Source organism: Uranotaenia lowii, chromosome 2, assembly GCF_029784155.1.
Source record: "Uranotaenia lowii strain MFRU-FL chromosome 2, ASM2978415v1, whole genome shotgun sequence".
In the NCBI taxonomy this organism is placed as follows: Eukaryota; Metazoa; Arthropoda; class Insecta; order Diptera; family Culicidae; genus Uranotaenia; species Uranotaenia lowii.
In genome coordinates, this window is record NC_073692.1 from 258,848,472 (window position 1) to 258,875,704 (window position 27,233).

At 36.8% G+C, this 27,233-nt stretch overlaps 3 protein-coding genes across 3 annotated transcripts; 1 reads left to right on the forward strand and 2 right to left on the reverse strand.

Moving 5' to 3' along the window:
- Positions 1-17,767: 17,767 nt before the first annotated feature.
- Positions 17,768-23,904, reverse strand: LOC129742550 (phospholipase A2-like). Its single transcript, XM_055734459.1, has 3 exons — positions 23,237-23,904; positions 22,974-23,120; positions 17,768-17,972 (listed from the first exon to the last, which is right to left on the reverse strand). The coding sequence occupies exons 1-3, from the start codon at positions 23,716-23,718 to the stop codon at positions 17,768-17,770; spliced, it is 834 nt and encodes a 277-aa protein (XP_055590434.1). The 5' UTR covers positions 23,719-23,904.
- Positions 19,549-20,356, forward strand: LOC129748923 (uncharacterized). Its single transcript, XM_055743727.1, has 3 exons — positions 19,549-19,626; positions 19,690-20,022; positions 20,085-20,356. The coding sequence occupies exons 1-3, from the start codon at positions 19,595-19,597 to the stop codon at positions 20,086-20,088; spliced, it is 369 nt and encodes a 122-aa protein (XP_055599702.1). The 5' UTR covers positions 19,549-19,594; the 3' UTR covers positions 20,089-20,356.
- LOC129748924 (uncharacterized) lies at positions 21,048-21,869 on the reverse strand. Its single transcript, XM_055743728.1, has 3 exons — positions 21,770-21,869; positions 21,375-21,707; positions 21,048-21,312 (listed from the first exon to the last, which is right to left on the reverse strand). Exons 1-3 carry the CDS (start codon positions 21,799-21,801, stop codon positions 21,309-21,311), a joined length of 369 nt encoding a protein of 122 aa, XP_055599703.1. The 5' UTR covers positions 21,802-21,869; the 3' UTR covers positions 21,048-21,308.
- Positions 23,905-27,233: the final 3,329 nt, after the last annotated feature.

Consider the following 27,233-nt stretch of genomic DNA (forward strand, 5'->3'; position numbering starts at 1 on the left):
TTAGCTTAGCTTGATTGACTACTCACATCCATCATTGAACCCGAAATGCTTCATTATCAATTATTACAAAATGGTTTTCACTGAACTTAATATTAAAAGAAACAAACTCGTTCTTTTAATATTAAGTTAATGACATTATTGTATGAATCTCTTTTTTAAACAAATGCATTTCGAAAACCATGATCGCAGGCGTGGCTCAGTAGAATGAATTCCACATCGCCAATGGTTGCTACTCCGTGATTGACCGAGGCCATAAATTTTGTTCAGAGGTCAAATGAATGGTGCTTGGGACTAGCATATCATTCACACTGCACAAAACTGATGCTCTCTCTTTGGACGTCAATAACGGCGCCGGCCACGTCCTAGTAGTCAATGGATAGATTGGAAGAAAGAGAAGGGGATGAAAGAAATAAATTTGTGCTTTAGGACCGAGGTCACCTCTGCATCCTAGCAAACAATTTTGTTTTGGAAAGTGGTTGGAAGGATAAGATCAGGACACACTTTTGACCAGTGCGATCTAATTTTTTTTTCAATCCTATTATTTGATGGACATTTTCAACTGATACAAGTGAACCCCTAAATTATTACCACATTTCTTCGTTTTTCGTATGATTTCCGATACATCTTTCTTGGAAATTTAATCGTGCAAACTTCTCATGTCTGATATTTTATTGACTGTACTCTAAAAATTATCATTATTGCGATGGTATTTTACTTTTAATCAACATTAATATGAAATAAATTTTGTTTCTTGATTGTCGGTGTACTAGGTTATTTGCATATTGAACACTGTCATGTTTCTAAAAGTTCAACTTCTTGCTAAGCTTTTTAAAATAGAAATTCAATGAAACTCCTTCATGTGTCATACTAGTGCAATTAATTCTCCAATTGCTCACCTGTCAATGTGTTATTTTAATTTGCAATCTTAGGTTTTAAATTTAAAGGCGTAGTTCTACAGACAGTGTATTTATCGGTTTATCATGATACCTGAAAACTAATTGAATAATTAAAACAAACAAAAATGTCTGCGATTGCCGTATGTGTATGAAATCTGTAGTTTTAGCATTAATAAACATGTAACATTTTCAAAATAATGTTACATAACTCTTGAATCAAATTGTATACTTTGTGAAAAAAAAAATTAATAATAAAAGAGACGCAAAACCAGCACTATAACTTTTTCTCTCAATCCTCTTAATATTTTAATGATAGAAACGTCAAAAATTATTCATAATCAAATGATCATTATACCTAGCAACGTGATATTTTAATTTTAGTTTGAAATTTTAAACAAATCATTAGGTTCTGTTTTTAGTTACAAAAACTTGTTTTTTTTAAAATTCTGACTAAAAAAGCTATGGATCGAACTCCTTATTTAATTTTTAGATTTTTTGCTTATCTATGTTCGTTCATTGTATATTTGCTAATTAAGGTTGATTCCGAAATTTTAAATTCAATAGTGTTTTACACATTCAAATGCAGTTTTTCTCTCGTTACTTTAAAAATAAAATAAAATTCTTTCATAAAAATTCTGGGTTACAGTGATGTTTTTTTTATCTAAAGGGATGAAAATTTAAAAAAAAATCATGTTCTTGTTTGTAGTTTCAGTTTTAGATATTCACATCGATGAAGTGCATTTCAATATCTTAAAACATTTCACAATTCAACTATACCATTGAATATACTGGCCAGTTACATGCCCAGTTCAATTATTTTAAATTAATCTTCCCATTTGCTTCAAGCTTCTTGAACTGGAGTAAAAATAAGAAAATTCTGAATTATCAAAAATATACTCTTTCATGAAGTACACGAATTCCATTCCCAAATCTTAAGCGTTTAACAAACGACTACTTCACACTCTAAAACGTGTACCTACTGTCAATTATACATAATTCAACTCGAGCTATGGATTGTTCAACAACCTTTGAATCCATCACAAACACGTTCATCTAATTCTCTATTCATCTATTGATCAAATCAATCAGCTTTTCAGCACAACACACAAATTTTTGAAAAGCTGCCATCGATTTACGAGTCTTATACTGTATTTGTTTTCTCCACTCGTGGAGTGTTCCACCGTACCCGATAAAAACAAACACAAATCCTCGCCAGTGTATTGCTACCTCGCTCACTCACACGCTCTCTCGCAACACTGGCAAAATTATCGGTGGGCCACCGTCCGTAAGCAGAACTCCGACAGGTCAAAACCAGAGCAACACCGTCCGAATAAACAAACAGTTTGACAGCACCTAGTGGTGCACCAGTGCAACACTAGTGCAACACTCGGCATAAACAAATACGGTATTAATGTGTGTTTTGGACATACAAAACAGATAAAAAAAAATCGAAACAATTGCTACCAAAAAATAGCATTCTTCATTTTATTAAAATTCAATTTATCAATTCATAATTAGAGCATATTGGAAATAAAAACAAAACAAATGTTGCTATGAAAAAAGTTCAATTGATAAAAGGTAAAAAAGTTAAGACATTGTAGCTCAAAGTGGGGAAATCTCTCAATCTATGCTCTTAATAAACAGCAAAGGTATATTCCAAAAGATATTCTTCCTCAACAGCCCCGAACTTCAAACAGATAAGATTGTCATTAAACCGAAAATTTTAAGAATCCAATCCGAACCGCATTACGGTTGACTTAAAGCAATTTAAATTCAAGCTTTTGCTAAACATTGAAAACCTCTTTTCGAATCCCGAGAAAAAAAATTCACAACTTCGATTATGCATTTTCAAAAATATATTTAAAAAAAAAACCACTTACCAAAAGCCTTCCACAACTTACACCATAGTGATAGTCTTTCACAGGATAGTATTTCCTCTCGTTCCTCGACTGGCAAGTCTTTGCTTCGAATAAGCAGTCCATGGTGAATCGATCCTTCTAACTTAAGCTCAGAGAGATATAAAATACATTTATTTTAGTTATAACTAGCTGACCCGGTGTGCTTTGCTACACCCTTCAACAATAAATGATATTTTCAGAAATAATTCAAATTTTTATTGTTTTGTTAGTATTATTTTAAACCAAATTATTACATAATTCAAAAGCAACAGTTATACAATGAGAGCTGCAGCTGGAGTTTCGAATTGAAACACAAATATGACTTAAATCCTTTCTTTCCCTCTCTGCACTGTAAAGCGTGAGGGTCTATAAAATCGTAGAAAAATATCTCGTAACCAAGTACCTTTCCATGCCATATTTGTTTCCATTTGATGGCTTCGTTAGCATTCATTAAAAACTTATGCTAACAAAATTGTATTGGGCTCACCTCCCTCGTCCTATGTACCTACTCACTGAAAGGAGGATGATGTGTCAGATAATCATAAAATCATATCAAAATGATTTTCCACGTTAAGTTTGGTCCATTCCTCGGAATTTGTAAGAAAAAGTTTAATATAAGCTTTCCTCTTTCCTTGCTGTATTCCCAATTCTATTCTCTTACTGCCAGAAAGGAATTGTTTCAAATAGAAAAAGTATTTTTCGTACTCAAATACTTTTTATGCCAAATTTGGTTTCATTTGCTCGATAAATTCTCGAGTTATGCAAAAAAAAAATATATGGAAGCTCCCCTTTCCCTCTTAATATCTTTCTGCTGAAAAAAAGGTGGGGCTTCAATTTTTGATAGAAACATTTCTCGAATCCAAATACCCTCATATGCCAAATATGGTTCAATTTGCTGGATCGACTCTCCAGTTATACTGAAAATTGTAAGGGAGACCTTTCCTCCCCCTTTTCATCCACCTCTTTGAAGGAGTGAGGGATACCAAATATTCATAGAAGCATTTCTCGTACCCAAATATCGTTCCATGCCAAATTTAATTCCATTTGCTGTTGTAGTTTTTGAGTTTCGATGTAAAAATTGTATGCAACTCCCCTCCCTCTTTCCTTTCTCCCCACTGGAAGAAGGAAGGGTTCTCAAACAATCATTAGAACATGTCACGTTCCCAAATACCCGCCCATGCCAAATTTGGTTCCATTTGCTTTATTAGTTTTTGAGTAGTGTTAAAAAATTATAAAAGAGACCCCTCCCCCCTTTACTTCTCCCTACTGGAAAGAGGGATGGGTCTCAAATAATCATAAAAATATTTTTCGTATCCAAATACCCTCCCATACCAAATTTGGTTCCATTTGCTTTATTAGTTTTTGAGTTATGTAAAAAAATATGAAAAAGGCCCCTCCCCCTTTCTATAAAAAGGGGGATGGGTCTCAAATAATCATTGAAATATTTTTCGTATCCCAATACCATCCCGTGCCAAATTTGGTTCCAATATCTTGATTAGTTTTCGAGTTATATGAAAAATTGTAAGGTATCCCCCCTCCCCCCTTCCAATCAACCCACTGAGAGGAGGGATGGGTACCTAATATTCATAGGAATATTCTTCGTACCCAAATACACCCCCATGCCAATTTTGATACCATTTGCTTGATGGGTGCTCGATTTATGCAAAAAATTGTCTTTTGTTTGGGAGGCCCCTCCCTCCCTTTTTGAGAAAGGGAGGGGTCTCAAACCATAATAAAAACCTTCCCCGGCCTCCAATACCCCCACCAGCCAAGTTTCACGCAAATCGGTTCAGTAGTTTCCGAGTCTATAGGGAACAGACAGACAGACAGACAGACAGACAGACAGACAGACAGACAGACAGAAATTCATTTTTATATATATAGATTAGATTCAAATTTTTGATCATTATGGTGTTTTGTTTTGGATCCTGAACAAATATGATTTGACGAATGCAAAGACACTGTTTTCCAAAGACGGACAAAAAACGCTGATAAAAATACATTTTATAGAAAAACTAATAATAAAAATAGGTTATGATTTCTAGCAAAAGTGTTCAATTATGTTATTTGAAATCGCTGTGACAATTTAAATTTTAAATGGAATAACTAATATTTTTATTTACAAAAACTATGATTGCCAATCTTTACTAGCTACACCATCTCTTCGTCGGATTTTTCCAAGTGCATATCACCCATGCAGCAAAAGGTTTTTAATTACACGGAGGACATAAATTGGTGCATTTCAGCAAATTAATCAGCTGAATTGTTTGAACAGATTCGAAAAACTTTGCATTAAAGTAAGCCTATAATGCATTTAGGTGTTGAATTATTTTATTTATTTGAAGCTACATGAATGTCATAAACCGTTCAAAATTTACTCATCCGTTTCTAATAATTTTCATATCTATATGGGTCATTCCATGCCAAGTGACCGTGAAAATGCAACGACCCTCTTCGATTTCGCTCAAAATCAGTAGGGTGACTTATCATAACGTTAATAAGAAAAATCCAAAGTTTTGGGGGAATTGGACCACCCTCCCTCAAATGGCAGCCCCCCTTTTTCGAAAATTTGGCAATTTTTGTCAAAAAAACTGTTTTTGTTTTTTTAATATCTCAAAAACGGTAGAAGCTACAGATAAGACAAGACCATCCCTATAAAGAATATATTATAAGCTATCAAATGAGATGATAGGAAATTTTCGGCAGTGTTGCCAAACTAGAAAATTTTGCATTTTAAAACTTAAATTGCGATTATCTCAAAATGCCCCCACTTTTATTTTTGATTTGATGGTGCCAATGGATTCAGCGTGAAATTTTACATAAGAATCACTCATTCACTCAAAACAATATGAGCCGTTTCGGAGATATCAAGTTTTTAAGATCAGAAGTTCGTGAAATTTCACCGTTACGCCAATACATCTTCTTATAAATACGTCTCCGAAAGGATGGATCTGCTTCCGCATATACTACAGGGTCCGGCAATTGAACTGCTACATAACTTCAACAGTAATTATTTCGTTACACAAGAAACAGTATTGAACGACCCCTCGTAGCTTTGTTTACATAGTCTTAGCTATTATTGCACAGTGGTGCCGAACATCAATCTAGCTGTACGTAATTGATAGCGCCCAGGGATGAAGAGATATACGTTTGATGTCTTCAGCAACATTGTTCAATTTTACATGGAGCATATTCTTGCATCAAAATTTTTGCGAGGGGTCCACCGATAGCGAGATAAAAATACATTTTTATTTTTCAAATTAGGGCTTTGATGTTTTCGACAAAGTTGTTTATCTGATCAAAATACATAAGTTTGTTGATTATGTCAAAGTCCTATCACATCACTCTCTGGAGTTACAGTCATAGTAAAAACAATCTCTTGAAAAGAATTTTAAACCTGACACGTAGAAGATTGGATAAAATGGTTCTTCGAAACAAAGTTGTAACAAGCCACGATCTACAAATGTCTCATATATTATAATGGTTTTAGAAGTTAAAGACATTAAAATTCGATTTTTCAAATAATTTAAACTCCAAAACAATTAATGGAACTAATCTATTAAATTTGGCAGAGCAAAAGTTTTGATGCAAGAATATGCTCCATGTAAAATTGAACAATGTTGCTGAAGACATCAAACGTATATCTCTTCATCCCTGGGCGCTATCAATTACGTACAGCTAGATTGATGTTCGGCACCACTGTGCAATAATAGCTAAGACTATGTAAACAAAGCTACGAGGGGTCGTTCAATACTGTTTCTTGTGTAACGAAATAATTACTGTTGAAGTTATGTAGCAGTTCAATTGCCGGACCCTGTAGTATATGCGGAAGCAGATCCATCCTTTCGGAGACGTATTTATAAGAAGATGTATTGGCGTAACGGTGAAATTTCACGAACTTCTGATCTTAAAAACTTGATATCTCCGAAACGGCTCATATTGTTTTGAGTGAATGAGTGATTCTTATGTAAAATTTCACGCTGAATCCATTGGCACCATCAAATCAAAAATAAAAGTGGGGGCATTTTGAGATAATCGCAATTTAAGTTTTAAAATGCAAAATTTTCTAGTTTGACAACACTGCCGAAAATTTCCTATCATCTCATTTGATAGCTTATAATATATTCTTTATAGAGATGGTCTTGTCTTATCTGTAGCTTCTACCGTTTTTGAGATATTAAAAAAACAAAAACAGTTTTTTTGGAAAAAATTGCCAAATTTTCGAAAAAGGGGGGGCTGCCATTCGAGGGAGGGTGGTCCGATTCCTCCAAAACTTTGGATTTTTCTTATTAACATTATAATAAGTCACCCTACTGATTTTGAGCGAAATCGAAGAGGGTCGTTGCATTTTCATGGTCACTTGGTATGGAATGACCCATATACTTAATAAGGGTCTAACGTAAGGTTGCCAGAATTTTTTCCACTCCCATCCGGGCCTAGCAATTCCGGGCATTTTTTCAAAAAAACCTGGCAAAATCCGGGCATGGATTTAAATTTTTCAAATCCAAAAACCGGGCAAAAACCGGGCACAATTTAGGTGTTATTATATATAAAAGCAAAGAAAAAATGAAAAAAAAATGAAATTAATATTTTATTAATGTAATTCCAGACTTCCAAAAAGTTTTTGGAACACTTAAATATTTAAAGGTTTATAAAAGTAAATCAGCGAAATTATTTGAAACAACCGTTGAAAATTTCCATACCGTTAATCGATTTTGCTGAAACTTACTCAAAAACTTTGATTTTTTTTGGATTCTTTGTTAAAATTGTGAAAAAATCCGGGCAATATCCGGACTTTTTTCACGATATCCGGGCAACCGGGCCGGACCGGACTTTCTTGAAATTTTGCATCAAATATCCGGGCAAACCCGGATAAATCCGGGCAATCTGGCAAGCTTAGTCTAACGTTTATTCAATTATTTATCATCTTTTTTTTCTGTGTATCCATACTCTTACCTTCAGAGATTTTGCTTCAATGGATGCATACAATTTTTCGCTGAGTTTCTAGGTTGAGACCAAATGGAACATGTGAAAATTTTGAAAACTTACCTATGAAAACGCTTTTTTGAAAAGTAAAAACAATAGGGATGAAGAGAATTGTCTTGCCCGTCCACTAAACACTTTTAACAATCTCTACAGGTAACATTTCCCGATAAAAAATTATAAAAACCGACCACTACAAAATCTTTCACCTTCATCCAGCAGTGCTGCCAGTGCCAGTCCTTCTCCTAAGCTCCTGTGATTTTGTATTAAAACTGTTCAATTCAGATGAGGTTTTTTTTAATTATAACATAATTAAAATTTAATCAGAAATCATAAGGATAAGGCCATATTCTTTCAACATTTAAAATTATGATAAATACTAAGCATGTAGGTTTTTATTACACTGGTTTTTGAATATAAAGTAAAGATGAACAAAAAAATTCAACATAAGGCCCTAGAATATCTTACATCTGTTTCCCAAAACTTGTTAACCGGTATGAAATTATAACAAATACTTAGTCTTTTCGCAAATTCTATTAATTCGATCTCAAAATTTTAATGGATTTGGGTTTTTTCTGTCACTATGAAAATTTAAGTTTTACTAGAATTTGTACAGATTTTATGAAAAACTTGTATAGTATGTGTAAATGTCAAAATATAATGTCAAATCAGCTTGTCATATTTTTTGTAAAAAAAAAAATGAATAACTTTAGTAAAGCCCTAGTTATTTGAACTGAAAAAAAATATAGGAAATCGTGAATAAGACAGGGCTGAACTTTAATCGTTTCAAAGATATTGAACTTTTCATTGGAGCGTGAATATTTGATACCCAAAATCAATTCAAAAGAATCAGTTAGGTTTGTAAACGAAAAAAGAAAGAAAATGGAATGAATGAAAAGAAAACTAAATTTTCATTTCTAACAAGAAAAAGCAAATCAAATGCATAACGTTAAACCCGTCTTAGTTGAAAAAATAAGAAAGGGTACTTATCCTTGAATGAAACAACTGCTTTCCAAGAATCTTCATCCATCTTCCTGAGTCACTAATCCTGTGCGTAAACTGGACATCATGAGAGACTCCTTTTAATCCATCATGAATCCATTTCTTGTAGGATTGCCTTTGCTGCTCGATCGGTACGTGTTTTTAAAAATCCCTGGTCAAACTTGATGTGTTGCAATTTATAGCCATTTTTTCAATTCAACAGTTGAAGTTTCTTAATTTCGATTTTTCCACTAGCTTGATTTTGGCAGATGAAAAAAACATCTGAACCATCATTTGATGGAAAAATTGTATCATTACCATAAACCAACTGAATGAATTTGTACTGATATACATATCTACTGCATTATTGTTTAAGTGCAATTATCCTACTGAGCTTGTGATATAGCTCAGTTGGCAAGTCTGTTGTCTCCTGAGCCGATGTCCGCGAGTTCGAGCCCAAGAGCAAACATCGAACACAGTTGTACCGGATAAGTTTTTCAATAACGATCCGCCAACTGCACCGTTGATAAAGTCGCGAATGCCATAAAAATGGTAAAACGACTATAATCGAAACAAAAAAAATCCTTCTACAATCAAGGATGGGAAAGTAAAGCAGGCGTTGGATTGGGAGGGCGTAAAAAATGTTTCTTCTCGGGTTATAAGTTGTTTGAATTTTCGATTTGGATATGAAATTAAATGTTTAGTAGTATTGTAAATGAATGCAGTCCTGTTGTTAGATTCCAAGGCCATTTGTCATTTTCATTACACTTCAAATGCCGATGTCCGCGAGTTCGAACTCAAGACTAAACAGTTGTTCCGGATAAGTATTTCAACAACTGTCCGCCAACTGCAACGTTGATAGGTTGTGTTGATAAAGTTGCGAATGCCATAAAGATACTAAAACTACTATGATCGAAACATAACATTTAAGCTTATATTGTTTTATTTTTTTTTTAAATGATCCAAATACCCCACACCCTCTTGGTAATTTATTGAAATGTGGATTCTAAAAATATGATTTAACTTAAACTTTTCATCCTACAAGCAAAACTCAATATTTAAGTTAAGGTAGATTCCCGGAAAAAAAATATTTTCGAGACCCAAAACTTCAACCCCTAATTGTTCGGTACCGAAACATCGTTCGTTTGCTACCGAATCAAACGTTCGGACGTTATCAGTCACCTCACGTACGCCCTCTATTTGCCTGGGCTGGGCGAGAAAAAGGCGATAAGGAAAGTAGCAAAATTAATATAAAGGGAGAAAACAAGTTCCATCACTTACTTTTTGCTGCGGCCAACAGATCCTTGACTTCTTTGATAATCCTCTTGATTTGCTGGCTCGTTTTCTCCAACTCCTTTTCGTGTTGATTCAAGTTCTCCCGGAATTCCGGACTGTCCAGAAGACAGTCCGTAAATTCCAACGGTTGCAGTTTTCCAATCACCATTTCGATTGGTTTTCGATTCCTTTATTCGGTTTTGATTTTTTTCTTCTATCTTCCCCTAAAAGGTTCTCACATCAGGGCACCTTTCTAACTGTGGGAATCTATTGCCTTCCCCTAGACACTTTTATTTCACTCTCAAATAGTTATGCACTCACTATCAAACAGAATGGTGTCGTCTTCAAGAATTGAACTGTTGCGACATTCGTCGTCCTCACGACGATGACGATGATGACGATTGATGTGGAGTAATGATTGGCGACTACGGACCAAACATACGGTTCCGATGGCTTATCTTATCAGAGATGATTTTTTTCCTGCTGAACTTATTTACGCCATCATTCCGCTGCCTGATTTAGCCCCAAGTCGCCATCGGCGACCGCGACACGATTGTAGAGAACTAGACTTTGAATTCATAGTCATTCACTAGCCCGAAACTAATCGATAGGTATCGACTTTAAAGTTTATTTGAACACAAATGATTGGGATAACGTCACCAATAGTATGATGTTTCCTGTAGGAAAAATATGGATTACTGTATCAAGGTTTAGACCTTTATTTTTAAAAGATTTTTTTAATCTATATGTTCATATTGAGTTTTTAAATGTGTTTAACCTGAAGTGTTTACATTAAATTTGCACAATAATCAATGTCTTTAATTCCAAACGACAGACCAACGAATGTTCCTAATCATCCACAACAATTGAAAATGCATCTCGACACTAAAATTTTAACGCTTCAAATCATTTGAAAATGAATAGATCTCAAAACTGAACAATAATTTTGTTTGGATGTACAGACTGTAATTGAGTAGTGATTACGAGCCAGAAATAAAATTCTGAAGATTCTTCATTAATATAAGAATTCACCAATGTCGTTATAAACAAATCTAATCAAACCTGTAATTTTATCTATTTGCGGATTTTAGAATAAAATGAATAAAATTCTAAAAAAGTTGCATTTCACACTAAGATAAGAAATTTGGATGGAACAATATGTTACGCAATTTCTAGGTTCAGTTATGCGAATAATTTGAGAGTTGTTCAGAATTATTGACTCAACAAAAATGGATGGTGGATACAACGATTAAATTTCAAAAAATATGATTACTTCAACAGTGAATAACGTTTAAGAATATGACATAAATGCTCAAGATAAACGCGATAAAGCAATCCACAGTCTACGTATGCATACTTGGTGGCACCACTCGCTAGTAGAGGTTTCCTTGTGTTTTGTTGTGTGTAAATCAGTATGAACCCGCCTATGTAACACCCAAGATCACACGATCATCAAAGCCACAGCATCCCAAAATTCTCTCAAGGTATATCAGCATCAACAACAATACCACTAACAAACTGGAGAAGAAAAAGAAGCTCAACAGGCTGTTCTGCTGATGGCCAACAGAGATCTAACCATGCAACCAACACTTCAATGGAATTTTTCTGCCACTTTTGTTATGATTCACGTACGCAAAACGCACCAACTATGCACCAATGATTGTTAATCACCTAGCTCATTTTGTCACTCAGCTGTCGATCACAATCCCTCCAAAACAACAGTAGATCACTTAAAGAATTGCACATTATCCTGCACTGCAATACTTCATTAGATAGGAAAAATAAGAGAAAACATTAAATTGCATTATCCGACATGACAAAACTCTTCCCGTCCCTTCGTATGGTGTTTTTCTTCATTCAAAACTGCTCTTCTTCCACATTGCCAACCGAAAAGAAGGCGCACACCGTGTATGGCGAGCTGGGTGATGATGGAAAGAATGCGAATAACAGCAGACAGAAAACATGAGAAAACGCACGCATACCAATGCACTCCACTGTGTCAACCACCGTACACAACTCCAGAAAAAAACACAACGTACGCAGCCAACCGAGGGCTGCCACTCGACGAAATATCACCTCGAACGCTACGCAAAACACTCGCGTATCCGACCACGAACAAACCGAAACTGAAACTGGAAAAGCAACACAAACGTCACTTTTGCGCCTGGCCACCTTTTCTGGACCGTTTGGCTCTCTTTTTCAAATTGCCTCGTTTCTCTCGTACAATCTCACACATAAATCGTCAAGTGCGACGGAATGTCCAAGTAACGTCTGGTAACGTAGATTATTCAGAGAGATATTCATAGCTGAATTGAATGCTTACAATTTGCTTGCCTAACTCCAGGGGTATTTCTACTTCAAAACGACGGTTTTCCAATCTTAAGAATGTAATTTTCATATTGCAATAAAATTTATGCATTCGTAGGAAACAACTTCTGAATCCAAGTAGCACACTCTAAGCCATGTGACTTTGTTTAACGGAGTTTTATTAAATATATCATAGGTTTAGTACTCCAGGATTTATTTCATTATTTTCTTTCATTATTTTTTTTCTCGGATAGGGAACGTCCCACAGTGGGCCAGGAACAACACTTTTGCGGTCAAAATTGACTGCAGGCCAGAGGCTTCGTTGTAGCTCATTGGTGTCTTCTACAAAGTTACTCGACTATATTTGCGCTGGAGTTAGACTTCTTTAAAGCCTCTTTTCCAACATACACAAAACCCTATCCAAACAGTTCGACAATTCATTTACAATTTTTTTTCACGAAATATAAATGCATTCCAGTGGGCGAATTATCGCTCTTTGAAGGATAATTTTATCGTGTGATTTAAAACTGTTTTAAAGCTTTGTTGAAGCTTGAATGAAACACTAATTTGAAAAGCTCTGGAAAAGCTCCAATAAAACACGTAATTTTCGTTTGCTCCATTGCTTCATTATTTGTTCTAAAAAATTTGGTTACCAATGAATGTTAAATCCTTAACCGTAAGTTACTTTGAAGAGCGGTTGTATTTATTATCCTTTTTCGTAAATACTTTTAAAAAAATCTTGGTTGGTAACACTAATTCAATTTTTATTTTAATATGAATAATTGAATAAAGTTATCATTTAATGATATAAAAATGAATTCCAAGGATTTATTAGAAAAAATCATCGAGAAACCAATTTTCAATAACTTCAGTCACCAGCTTTTCTTTAATTAAATTTTTCCAGTGAAGACCGAAGAGTAAAATGTTGAATAACAGATCCTTGAAAGACAATTAAAAGAATTCAAAATACCATCATGTCACCATCTACCGCCCAGTTAAGCGGTTTTTTTATTCGCTTTCTTTTGCAATACATCTCAAAACTGCTCTAGTTTCATTAAAAAATTTAGTGGAATGCGAAAAATGTACGCTTTTCAAAATAATTAACTAAACTTTGGGGTGTTCCACTGGTCCTATTACCGCCCACTCAACTTTTTCGGGAATCGATAATGTTTTCTTAAGGAAAAAACTATCTAACATCACGGAAACTGTTCTTTTTAGTATTTCCCATGTAGCGAGCTGTCAAAACCATATTTTGGATCTTGAGAGAATACATTTTGTGAAATTTTTCCCGCAAATTTTGAACAAATTTTAACAAAGTGCGTTGCCTGACAAAATGACGATTCCCGGCAAACAGCCTCAAGTAACCGGTTGCTTTCAGCGATAAAACATCATTTTCTAACATAATCCAACTAAATGCTTCTTACAATTTACACATTTGACACAATACTTGCGTTAAGAACAAAGAAATTGTGCGTGACCGGTCATTAGGAACCCACACTTTTTTTTATACACCAATTACCGCCCATCACTAAACGCTTCAAAAAACAACAACTATTGAAAAAATCGAAAACTTTCCGATGCTTATCTATTCTACGAAAATAAAACTATCGTTTCAAGTCGATTTTAGGTCAAAAAGGTACTATCTTGTAAACAAAAACCCTTTTTGCCCTAGGGGTACAGTAATGCTTAGTTCGCTAACAGGCGTCGAAATCAACAATTTGACCGGAAACCAAAAACCAAACATTTTATTCCTGGCTATAGTTAGCATAATTAAGTGATGTTTTTTTCAGTGAAATGGTCGAACAATGATGCCGACACAGAACACAGGTTTTATTTTTGAAGAAAACATCCCAGTTTTTTTCAAAATACAAACAAAAGTGTGATTTTGGGCGGTAAATGGTGTCTGGGCGGTGAATGGTGACTTGATGGTAATTCAAAACAATTTTTTATTGAAACAAAAATTGCCACTTATCTATACAAAATTTAATTCAATCCAAAATTATTTACGCACACGCGTACAAACAAACGCGAACCGTTTAACCACATCCCGGCAATGTTATACAAACCGTATGGAGCACATCTCTCAGATTTCCCCTTTTTTGACAGATTTAAGCTTTTTTCTTCAGATTTGAGCTTTCATCTCCTATGCTCTCAAGGCAAAAAAGCTTAAATCTGAGGAAAAAAAGCTTAAAAACGAGATTCACCAACACTTAGGTAATAGATGTTGGTCACACGATACATAGACAAATCCTGTATCGTTGCCGGGACCTGCGTTTAACACGTTCGTCGCCATGGAACCCATATTCGGGTGACGGATATATTTCCTGGGCGGCCCCGTCACATCAAAAACGTGTGACGCTCTCTTACTCAAGTTAGCCGCTCAGTTTAGCCACACGTTGCAAATCTTTAAGTTCTCTCTCCTTATTTTTTCGATTCGACAATTTCTTTGGGTCTGGCTAGTAAAACTACCAAAATGAAAGTAATTTGTAATTTATTAACTTTAACGCAGCCTGTCGGTTACAATTAACTATTAGTTCAGGTTAAGGAAATCTTAGGTTAGGAGAAAATTTACAGATGTTGAAAAGAGCGATAGAGCATTTTTGCGAGGAAAACTTATTAAAGTACACCACCATTAAAGTACATTACCCCGCAACATTGCATTATTTAGAAGTAGGACCACGATAAAGGTGGCAATACCTTAACCAAAAGGGTGTCCACGATTAAATTGCTCTAACTTTTTAACCGTTGGATAAAATTTAATGAAAATTTGGGTGGATTTGTTCATAATGCATTGTTTACATCCTGCAAGTCCTGTGATCAAAACTTGCGGAAATGAAGTCAAAAGAACAGCTCGTGCCGTACGTGATAAAATCTTGCGTATTCATCGCGAGAACAAGGATCTCTCGCATCATTCCATCGCGAATTCCACGGTGTCGAGAGTGGTTAAGCGATTCGAAGAACGATTGACCACCGATCGGGAGCCCAGAAATGAAGGAAAAAGTATTCCGTACAACACCAAAAATCGCAACCGCGTAGTTGGGGCCTTCAAAAGAAACCCGATCGCCTCCGTTCGGGATGTGGCTTAAAAGCTGCACCTAAGGAGTGTATCGAAAATAAGTTATAAACTCATTTTTATTCATTGTATTGATTTTTATTGATGATTCAAACAAAGAAACAGTTCGGAAGTGTTTTAAAAAGCTTATTCTTACAGTTTATAAAGAATAACAAGTAAAAAAGTAATTATTGGTAATATTTTCGGACTTTCGACTTGACGCGTTACATTAGCTTTTGTACAGCTGATTGATCACACTTCTTGGCCGCAGCATTCCAATTTTTATTGAAATCCGCCATGGTCCTGTTGGCCTTACCATCCTTCTTGAAAACTCTCTTGACGATAGCCCAATAACGTTTTATGGGGCGAAGCTGGGGGCAGTTTGGTGGGTTAATATCTTTCTCAACGAAATCTCCATCGTTATCCTCAAACCATCTAAGAGTGGATTTAGCGTAGTGGGCTGGCGCCAAACCCGGCCAGAACAATGGTGGAGTCGTATGTTTCTTATATGGTGGCAGCAACCTTTTCTGCAAACACTCCTTTTGGTAGATATCGGCATTTATTGTTCATTTTGTAAAGAAACTCGCCGACTTCAATCCGCAGTAGCAGATTTCCTGCCACACAACCTTTTTCTGGCCAAATTTTGCCACCTCAATCGACTTCTCGTGGTCACTCACATCCTCCCTAATAGCTGCAGTATAGAATTGTGGTCCCGGAAGAGTACTGGAATCCTCTTTTACATAAGTTTCATCGTCCATGAGAATGCACGCATCTAGCTTCTGCAAAATCCGATGATACAGCTTCCGGGCTCTAGTTTTTGGCTCGTGATTTTTATTCAACCGTTTGTTTGGACACTTTCTGCTTCTTGTATGTCTCCAGGTTGTTCCGCTTCTTGATCCGCTGTACCATTCCGATCGATGTCCCAGCTTTTTTCGCCAAATCTTGTATGAACATCTATCGATTCCGGTTGATTACCTTACGGTCCAGATTTGGGTCAGATAGTCCTGGTTTTCTGCCTATTCCTGGCAAATCATCGAACGTATAGTGTTCCCCGAATTTGTGGATGATGGATTTTACGCTCGCCGGATGAATGCCGAAACGTTTCGCCACTTCATTCATCGAGATGCCCTTCTCTCGCATCCAAGTGTCCAACACACGAATTTTAACTTCTTATTTAATTCGCGACATTTTGGGAGAAACGAATGTTTCAAACGTAAACAAAGCGCTGGTTCACTCTTGACAGATCAAGATGCTACATACAGGTGAGCACAGTTGTGCGCGTTCACGCGTTAGTAAGAAGAAAGCCCAAATATGTTTATAGTTAATTTTCGATACACTCCTTAAGCCGAAGTTTTGTCCAGAAGGCCAATACTAAGGCTGAGCTTCGAACGTTCAAGGTACAAGGTACAAGGTCTCTAATCGTGACGAGAAGCAGAACCCACCAAAATCCGTGCCAGATAGTTGGACGACGAAAAATATGTGAAGGCCGACTTCAAACAGATCTCCGGCAAACCTGTTTTTCACGACCAAGGATAAGTTCAGAGTTCCGGAGCATGTCCGCACTCAGAAGATGTCCAAATTTGCGAAGAAATTCCTGGTTTGTCAAGCCATCTGCACGTGCGGGAAGCAGAGTGCACCTTTCGTGACCCAGGACACGATGAACGGACAGTTGTAAATGAAAGAGTGCCTCCAGAAGCGACTGCTTTCTCTACGGAAGGGCCACAACGTCCCAACAATCTTCTGGCTGGATTTGGCTTCATGCCACTATTCCAAGGATGTGCTGAAGTGATATGCGGACAATAAGGTTAATTTCGTGCCGAAAATGTGAAGCAGCACCTTCTTAAACGACCTAAGGTAGTGAAGACAGTCGGAGAACTGAAGAAAGTATGGGTTTACATGCAAAAAACGGTTGATTTACAGGTTGTGCAGAATCTTATGGCCGGGGTTAAGGATAAGGTGCGGGCATTTGCATATGGACTGTAAAAAAAAATACGAGTGAAATGGTAGAATGAAGTTAAATAGTTATTTTTCAATCCCTGACAAATTGAAGGCAATCTGATGAAAACTCGAATTTTGCGAATCAATTTTGTGTGTGGCCATTTCATCGTGGACACCCTTTATACAATAAAAAATGGTTGGTCCGAAGCTTACATGTGGTGAACATGTATACTTCTCCGGACTGGCCTGTAACAAAAAAAATCTTAAAATTTATCAAGAAATATGGCCGATCGCCAAAAATTTGTCATCCCCTGATACTTGCATGCTGTTTTAAAGAGAGAACAATCAAATGCATCGAGGAAATTTTAAATGTCACCTTTCTTTTCTTTCACAAGACTTAAATTAAAACACAATTTTGTATCAGCATTTAATTTGTATCAGCTATTGAGGCGATTTTCGATCCCGATCCAATGTTTCCGGGCTATGAATGTGTAGTAAAATATCTGATGGTAATGAGTGACTTTGGGGAATGCATCTTGCTTTGCGTTCAGATATGGAATGTTGAACCATTGCCACGTTTTACCAGACAAATTTTCCACCGAATAGTTGACACATCTCGGAGCCGACAGCAGTCCATCTTGTCTGAAATTAGAACAGGCAATCTATCAGTTTAAAGCTCGATATTTAAAACATAGCCCTTCAATGTGACTCAAAAAAAATGGGAAAATGATTGGTTTTAATGATTTTTCAGACTTATGAGATGAAAGATTTATCTTGTACAGTTTTCCTCTAAATAATTTCTATATGCCATTTAATTTTCACAAATTTTAACTAAAAACAAGTATATCAAAATTGGGACACAATTCGTGCCAGACCGCGTGTTTTACGTTCAAATTTCGAATGATGTTAACTTTTGAGAAAACCCGAATAGCGAAGCGAAATGTCATTCTTTTTAATTGCGCCATATTTGCCGCGATATCAGCCAAGAAATTGAATTTCGTTGCCTACTTGAAGGCGTTTTACCTATAAGGATATAAAAACCCACATTCTGTCATAAAGTCTTGAGCCAATTATTCACAGCGTACACAGCAAAAAATTTCTAAAAGTACACGGAATCTAAAACACAAGTGATCTATTTTTTCTTGAGTGTAATTACAAAAAGATGTAATTTTAAACTTCTTTCGATGTAATATTAGTCTATTTTCCAAAATTGAATAGAAATAAACTGTTTTGATTTAATTTTACACTTCATCATGCGAAAATCAACCGGTCAATGAAATTTATATCACAAACAGTGTAAAATTATATCTGTTTGATTTAAAATTGAATGCAAATATTTAAATTGTGTCTTTTTATATTTCAAGTTAGTTTGCGCGTCGGGCACAAAGTAAACAAGTCGGAAAATTATTCGGAAACGAGTCATTCAAAGGCGTAGCTACAGGAGCACTTTAAGAGTCTTTATAGTAGTAAGTTTATGAGATGTGAAATAAAGAATATGGTTGAAACTGATAAGTTTTCTCTCCATTACAGCAAGGTCAGATTTTTCGCAGCGGCTGATATCCGGCCAGTGATTATCCGGAGAAACTTTTGTCAGAACAATTCAAGTGTGCAGGATGCTGACCGAAAAATTATGATTTCCGGAACCATTCGAGGATGCTGATCATGCTGATTCGAAAAACATCCCCGTGCTGGGAATCATCGGATGCAACAACAATATCAGCCTGACGCTTTCCGAATGGTTTTTTATGTTCAGTTTTGGAAATAAATGTGAATTAAAAATGATACATGAGGCTAATTTATTCAAGACAAAAGCAAAAACCTTAATATTTAGAAAAATTATCAATGTTTACGATAATAAATTTTAAAATTTACATCCCTGTGTATTTTTACACGACGGCTTTTGTGATCCAAACTCGTGCATTGATTCCGATCTAAATTTACACGCCTCGAAAATTACATCCTCGAAAAAAATACACCGTGATAGAATTTTACATCAAAATCGATGTTCCGTTTTCGTGCATCGTTTTCGATCTAAATTTACACGAATTTTTCTTGCTGTGTAGAGTACCGTTATTCGCCAATAATTGATGTACTAATTTTTAGCGTGCACCAGTCAAATCAGCTGGTTGTACCGATTACACCCATACATATTCAATCATGAGCATTACACACAAAAAAAAAAGTTTAATTCTCCGCCTGCTACACACACTACTTGAAACACCGTAACGAAGTTATTTTTATCAACGGTCATTTTCTTCGCGTCCATGATGATTGGCGGCTTGCTAATTTCGGAATGGTGAGTTGTTTTTTTATGCTATTCTTATGCAATTTATTAATATGTCTTTTTCTTTTTACACAGGAAAACAGAATATTCTACAGTGCGCGAAAAGCTGCAATATTCCGAAATAGTTCATCGATTTTTGATCCCGCGAATTGAAAAATACCATAGCAATTCAGGAATGGCAGTATTCATCAAAACCTTTATTCGCTGCCATACATCAAAGGATCAAAGTCAGTCGATCGAGTTATGGATTTGCCTAAAAGAAGGTCAAAATGCTTGTGAGCAGCTGCTGGTTGGCTTTCGGCCACAGTATTTTTTTAGGAATAATTCCGCGCAAAAGGAGGGGAAAAAATATCCCATACCGGCGCAAAACTGCAGGAGACAACATAATCCTGCGGTACACCGGCAGAGGTAAAGAATTTTAATAATGAAAAACCCCACCCTTTCGTTAAATCTGATTGTTTTTATTGTAGATGACAACAGTGGAAAGATTCGGCGAGTCGTAGACCGAATTTGCTGCTGTCCTCAACCAAAGTTAACAAAGCCCATCGTTTCGCTGCCAGGAACCTCGACCAACATGTGGACTTGATCCGTGGAAGAGTTTGAGAAACTTCAGGAAGAAAAGTTTCTTGTTCCGGAACGATTAGCCATAGCATGCAGGTAAACAGTGCATTCGTCTTTAAGTATGGAGAAAATAAAAAAAACAATACGAGTCAGAAAGAAGAAATGAAAAATGTAAATTATGATAGAAATGCATTTAATAAAGAAAAATGATATTTCAAGATTTAATTAATTTGTTTTTTAAGTTTTAAATTCGAAGAACTTCTCCATGCAGTTTCAAACAAGCACACACACATACAAACACGTGTTCGTATGTACTCATACATAGGCACTTACCTATCGCACAAATACATTCGAAACATGAGAGATGTCAACGAGATCTGTCATTTTGAACCGGGAAACCTGCTTCAAGTAGAATCGGTTGGGCCATTTAATGCTTGAATTCAATGGGAGGAATGCTTGAAGAATGCTTTAAATCCAAGCATTCTTTGAAGCATTCCAAGCATTTATTTTGTTAAGCGGGCACTTTCCCGCTTAACAAAATAAATGCTTGGAATGCTTCAAAGAATGCTTGGATTTAAAGCATTCTTCAAGCATTCCTCCCATTGAATTCAAGCATTAAATGGCCCAACCGATTCTACTTGAAGCAGGTTTCCCGGTTCAAAATGACAGATCTCGTTGACATCTCTCATGTTTCGAATGTATTTGTGCGATAGGTAAGTGCCTATGTATGAGTACATACGAACACGTGTTTGTATGTGTGTGTGCTTGTTTGAAACTGCATGGAGAAGTTCTTCGAATTTAAAACTTAAAAAACAAATTAATTAAATCTTGAAATATCATTTTTCTTTATTAAATGCATTTCTATCATAATTTACATTTTTCATTTCTTCTTTCTGACTCGTATTGTTTTTTTTATTTTCTCCATACTTAAAGACGAATGCACTGTTTACCTGCATGCTATGGCTAATCGTTCCGGAACAAGAAACTTTTCTTCCTGAAGTTTCTCAAACTCTTCCACGGATCAAGTCCACATGTTGGTCGAGGTTCCTGGCAGCGAAACGATGGGCTTTGTTAACTTTGGTTGAGGACAGCAGCAAATTCGGTCTACGACTCGCCGAATCTTTCCACTGTTGTCATCTACAATAAAAACAATCAGATTTAACGAAAGGGTGGGGTTTTTCATTATTAAAATTCTTTACCTCTGCCGGTGTACCGCAGGATTATGTTGTCTCCTGCAGTTTTGCGCCGGTATGGGATATTTTTTCCCCTCCTTTTGCGCGGAATTATTCCTAAAAAAATACTGTGGCCGAAAGCCAACCAGCAGCTGCTCACAAGCATTTTGACCTTCTTTTAGGCAAATCCATAACTCGATCGACTGACTTTGATCCTTTGATGTATGGCAGCGAATAAAGGTTTTGATGAATACTGCCATTCCTGAATTGCTATGGTATTTTTCAATTCGCGGGATCAAAAATCGATGAACTATTTCGGAATATTGCAGCTTTTCGCGCACTGTAGAATGTTCTGTTTTCCTGTGTAAAAAGAAAAAGACATATTAATAAATTGCATAAGAATAGCATAAAAAACAACTCACCATTCCGAAATTAGCAAGCCGCCAATCATCATGGACGCGAAGAAAATGACCGTTGATAAAAATAACTTCGTTACGGTGTTTCAAGTAGTGTGTGTAGCAGGCGGAGAATTAAACTTTTTTTTTGTGTGTAATGCTCATGATTGAATATGTATGGGTGTAATCGGTACAACCAGCTGATTTGACTGGTGCACGCTAAAAATTAGTACATCAATTATTGGCGAATAACGGTACTCTACGCTGTGAATAATTGGCTCAAGACTTTATGACAGAATGTGGGTGTATTTCAAAAAGCGAAATTTCCGATACGTTAAGCAATAACAAATGAATGAAAATTTTGCCAAAGTATGCTTAGTTTACAAAAATGCGATGAACATGTTACTACAAATTTGATGTAACAATCATTATATTCCATATAATCATTATTCAACTTCTGATCACCCTTCCGATATGGTGCGTTCTGTCCACTAGTTTCGGCGTTCTACCCCACGGTGTGTGTCCTCTAGCTGGTTGAGTTTTTAACAAAAATATTATTAAAATTGAATTTTTAAAGTTATTTTTACATTCTAGTAAGACGTAAAATAAATCCCTGAATCGTCGTAAACCTTCGATTGGGTTCTTACATGATTTTTAGTACTGTAAATAGCGTTAATGCTTGACTGGTGCGTCCTGTACAGTTTTCCCCTACTCTGAAGAATACTTTTAAACATATTGTGGAGGAAAGAGATTCATTGAAGCTAACGCTAGTTGCATCTAAAATTTTACCAATGCCGAACTGCAGAATGTGGAATTAACAGTAATATGGGGACTTCTCTAGTCCCGATTAAAGCCGAAGCTCAGGGAAAATATTATTCCAAAAGAGAAGAGAAATAAAAGTAACATTTTAATTACTTTTCACCACGATTACCAACACTGAGTCCGCTCAAACATGCTACATTTATGGAATAATCCCTAAAAATTTTCAGAAAATTGAAATAACGAAGGATAGACCTGTGGGAGAAGAAACGTTCAAGTTTGTAAAAATCGGTTGAGAAACAATAGAGATGAGGCTATTTTAGTCAGGAGTGTCAAATTGGCGAACACTCCTGGAACTCTAACGGGTAAAATATAAGCGACGGATGAGGGTTAAAATGATTGTCCTTTTTTGTAACATTTGTAACACGGGTACTGTACCCGATACTCTATACTCTATCAGCTTACAACTTACATAGTCTCGAGACATTGTAGCACGGGATATTCAAACTCAAAGCAGTGTATCTGAACTTTGCTGTAGATCCAGGCGACAGCGTATGAGAAAAATGTGGCCACATTTCGCAGACAGCCGAAGAATTTAGCATCACAACCGCATCGTTCTCTGCGGAAGGTAAAAGTGAAATTTTTTTCTTTAGCCATTGACACGCTTTCAAACCTGAACGCACTGATCATTTCGAGCTCACACCACTAGAAAACTGTACCTTACAAACATCTCACCTCGTAAACAGTTGAGGTTTTTGAGGCAGCCCAGGATACTTTTTGTAATCCTTCCGGCTGACGATCGTATCCGGACACTCGTCATGCGTTTTGCAGCACTGATCGATCTCGGTAAAGTATGGATTCTGCGTTACCTCGCCATCGATGGACCAATTTCCGGGACCACAAAAGTTAGTCAAAATCCTAACACTACCCACGGCAGCATCCAACAGATCATGCTGCGTTTCGTTGTCCTGCAAGGCGTCCACATACTCCTGAAGCGTTTCGACAACCTTTTGATCGTACTTCTGAAAAACTGGATTGTTCCAATCTTTCGAAATCTCCGAATAATCCGTTAGGATGTTGTGAAGCACTCGCACATTGCCAAAGTATTCCAAAATCGTAAGGAACTCCTCGTCGTATTCACTGCCGCCGGTCGGTAATCGTTGACCATTGATGATATGAAACGTTATAAGAAACCCGAGTATCCCGATAATATACATCGCAACGACCAACACGATATCCTATCCAAAACTGGCAAACATCCGCTGCCCTTTAACTGCTTTTATAACATTGAAGCCCATCATCAGAGCTGTCACTCCCGGTAGATTTGAGCAGCAAAAACCAGCGCCAACGAAAATTCATCACCCATATATGTGTTCTATCCAAATACAAGCCGGCTGTCCCAGAGGAAGGTCTTTCTCTGTCTTATCAACTAACCGACGTTATGAATTAATAACTCACAGAACGATGAAAATTGTACACCTTACCGAGTGACAGGGTGAAGAGATATGAGTCGGTAATTTTCTTACCAGCCGGTTTGTGTAAGTGAGAAATCATCACAGAAGCAGCGTCAACGCGAACGGAAACGTTCCTTACTTCCCAAAGGAACTGAAAATCTCTCAATTGTACCTAACCGTATCAAACAATCCGACAAAACGTTGGATATCTTTAGTGTAGATAAGAAAAAGGTAAAAATCTACCTGTCCAATCAAGGGTGTGTCGTAACAGTTGTCCGAGATAACCTTGCAGAGTGTCGGCCAAGGCTATACATTTATCTTTTTTTGATCAAAGATTACCGCCCGATGATATGCCAAATTTGATAAACCGATAACTGGAGAGAAAGTGAAGGTACAATGTTTTCAATTGTTTAAAATAAGCATGATCATCACAGGAAGAGCAGATCATCAGCATACCCTAACAAGCAGGTTACATTTGGGAGGAATATTTCGATGGTGGTCAGAACGTGATGTAGCATAAGTACAAATAATTGCGGGCTAAGTGAGCAGCCCTGTTTAAAACCCTTATTTTTGTCGAACACTGCCGTTTTCTGACCATACAACAAAATAGCAGTTTTTTCATGTAAGAGCAAACGCACCAATACGAGAGTATACGCGGCCCGATTTTGCTCATTTCAGCGGACCGATTTTGGTATACACACTCTTTCGCGCACCGGGTGGAAGCATATTATTTTTAAATTGTGCATTGCACTGAGAAAACTTTAACAGAAAATATTAAATTAAATTTACTGATCGAATAAATTTTCGGAGTCGATAGTTTTTTCGCTTGAATTTCGGTTATTATCATTTTTATTGATTATTAATTATTACTATGCATAGCGATTGTTGGAGGTTATTCGACGGGTTAACTGCTATCCGTTATGTGACGCCAAAGTCGACATGCTGGTTGAAGATGCCATACAGCAGCAACAGGGCCACGCAGTTTCGAGCGACCAGCAACCGGGTCAGGTTGCGGATGCAACTAGAACTTCTGTGCAGTGTCAGCCGGAATCATCCGAAATTCAGCGGAACTTGCGCGAAATATGCCAGCTGCTGTGGAGTTCCACGATCAAACAGGAGGTTTTCCGCCGCTGGTCCAAGACTTTGGCCTCAGTGAGTCGGAACCGTTTTCCCTGGTGCAGCGCAGCGAGAAGGAGGATTGTATGCGTCATTGCCCCGGTTCAAACTTATCTGCTAAAGATGCTGCTCATGGCCCCGGTCAGACAGTGAAGTTTTTTTTTCTATTTGCTGCCTATACTTTTCCAACCTGTACGGAGGGTAGAAAAAAATTTAAAAAAAATAAATTTTCGCTAAATAAACAGTTTTTTCACTTACCTGCATTGCTTACGTTGTTGTTATTCGATGCTGGTCAATTGCAAGTTCTGCACTGTTCAAAATTATGCTAATTCCGACGACCCACTCGGCTGCGAAGAACAAACCCTGGGCCACCGATTCCGAGGGCCTAAATTTTCACCTCTTTCGACCCAGCACAGAATACTTCCAAAATGGCTCTATATAATTTTCGACACATTTCCGATCCCCCCGCGAACAAAATTCCGCCCGCACGTTCGAACGAATCAAAAGAAGAGCCACAATTGCTTAATTAATCAACAAATTGTTTACCAAAATTACAAAATTTTAATAAACATCGTTTGTTGAACTTAGCCTTCAATGGTAGATTTTTTTCAGTGCATGTTTGCTCTCGCCCCTTTCTAGTGAGCAAATTTGGTGATTTTGTCGGTCCCGACGGCAACGGCCCTATTTTGCTCACCCACATACTAACCCCCGGTGCGGTTTAAAAGTGATCAAACGCGTGAGCATTTTCACTATACTCGCGATTGCTGCGGATGCCCTAAGCATGCAGATATAATTCTATTCACCAAAGCTTTCGATGCTCCCATCTGCACTAATATTGTCGCCGCTGATCAAAAGCTTGTTTAAGGTCTAGCGACACTAGTATTGTGGAGAAGCCTTTCCTCCCCCTTTCGTCCAAGATTCTTCTTAAAATGAAGATTTGATCTGCTGCACTTCATTTGTTCTGAAATCCCGTTTGGTATTCAGGGATCGGGCCGACCTGCTCCTTCAGGCGTGCTAGTAAAACTTTTGCATACAGTTTATATGGGCCTGAACATAGAGTTATGCATCTATAATCTTCGATGTTTGTTGGGTTCGGTTTTTTTTTTTTTGGGATCGGTATTTGTTATACTGTCTCAGTCTAGCTTTCGGGGATCTTTTTTTCCTTAAAGGCATGAATTATTATTACAAGCAAGCATGGAAAAAATTGCATCGGAGTTCGAATAAAATTCAGGTGAATTTGTTCTATCTAACTGCCAAACAAAGCTATCGGGAATGGAAAAAGTTCACACACCAAAATGAACGCTAACTATTGCAATCCCGAACGAATGAACTTTGACAAGCTTCGGGTAAACGAACCGAAGCACGAAACATTCGCCGCAGTAAACTGGTTCGCTTTTTATTTTCACCACGGACGATCGAACTGATTCGAAAATGATTGACAAACACAATCACCAAACGATTGTATTGGCGAATGTATTGAGAAGGAATTTTTCGGTAAAGGATTAAGCCATCGGGTGTTTATTTTTCGGCTAAACTTCGGCCGCGCTCTTCAACGTTGGGTTTTTTATGATGTGTCCTCAACTTTGCCATTTCCGTTTCAGGAAAGAAATAAATTGGATGTCTGACAGGAGTTCGAAGCAGCTAAATACATATTTTGGGTACACAACAAATATCATCAGTAGCCGTGTGGCCAAATACCGGATTATACAAACAAGTATAAAAGTTTTTTAGTTGAATAAAATTTATAGTAATGAAATTATTCGTGCTGTAAATCGAAATAAACTTCCGAACTTTCCGAAACCAAGTTCGAATACGCCTGAAGTTATTCCTATGTATCACAATAAATTTTTGCCTAATATAAGGCGTTTACAAACTCGTGTAGTACACTTATTAGCTCTATGTGTGTAATATTCTAATTTTTATGTATCGCATAATCCCAGCAAGAAAACAATTCATTACCGTTCATTTTCCGCTTCGTAGCGAAATAAAACCGAGGCGGGCCGCGGGCTTACATTGAAAGTCATCTCGTATTTCTTCATCCGTTCGTAGCTTTTCCCATCATACCTCACTCGTTTGTTATTAATGCTATTGATTTGTTTCGAGTTGGTCATTTTCGTGTTATTTTTATCAGTCATTTTTTTTCTAATTTCAACGTATATAAT

Bases quoted from the DNA above. Each gene is read 5' to 3' on its own strand.
- LOC129748923 (XM_055743727.1), top strand. From the start codon at position 19,595: ATGATGATTGGCGGCTTGCTAATTTCGGAATG. The intron at 19,627-19,689 runs GTGAGTTGTTTT...CTTTTTACACAG, and splicing joins GGCTTGCTAATTTCGGAATG to GAAAACAGAATATTCTACAG.
- LOC129748924 (XM_055743728.1), bottom strand. From the start codon at position 21,801: ATGATGATTGGCGGCTTGCTAATTTCGGAATG. The intron at 21,708-21,769 runs GTGAGTTGTTTT...CTTTTTACACAG, and splicing joins GGCTTGCTAATTTCGGAATG to GAAAACAGAACATTCTACAG.
- LOC129742550 (XM_055734459.1), bottom strand. From the start codon at position 23,718: ATGTATATTATCGGGATACTCGGGTTTCTTATAACGTTTCATATCATC. The intron at 23,121-23,236 runs GTGAGATGTTTG...TACCTTCCGCAG, and splicing joins AAACCTCAACTGTTTACGAG to AGAACGATGCGGTTGTGATG. The intron at 17,973-22,973 runs GTAAGTTGTAAG...TTCTAATTTCAG, and splicing joins CTACAATGTCTCGAGACTAT to ACAAGATGGACTGCTGTCGG.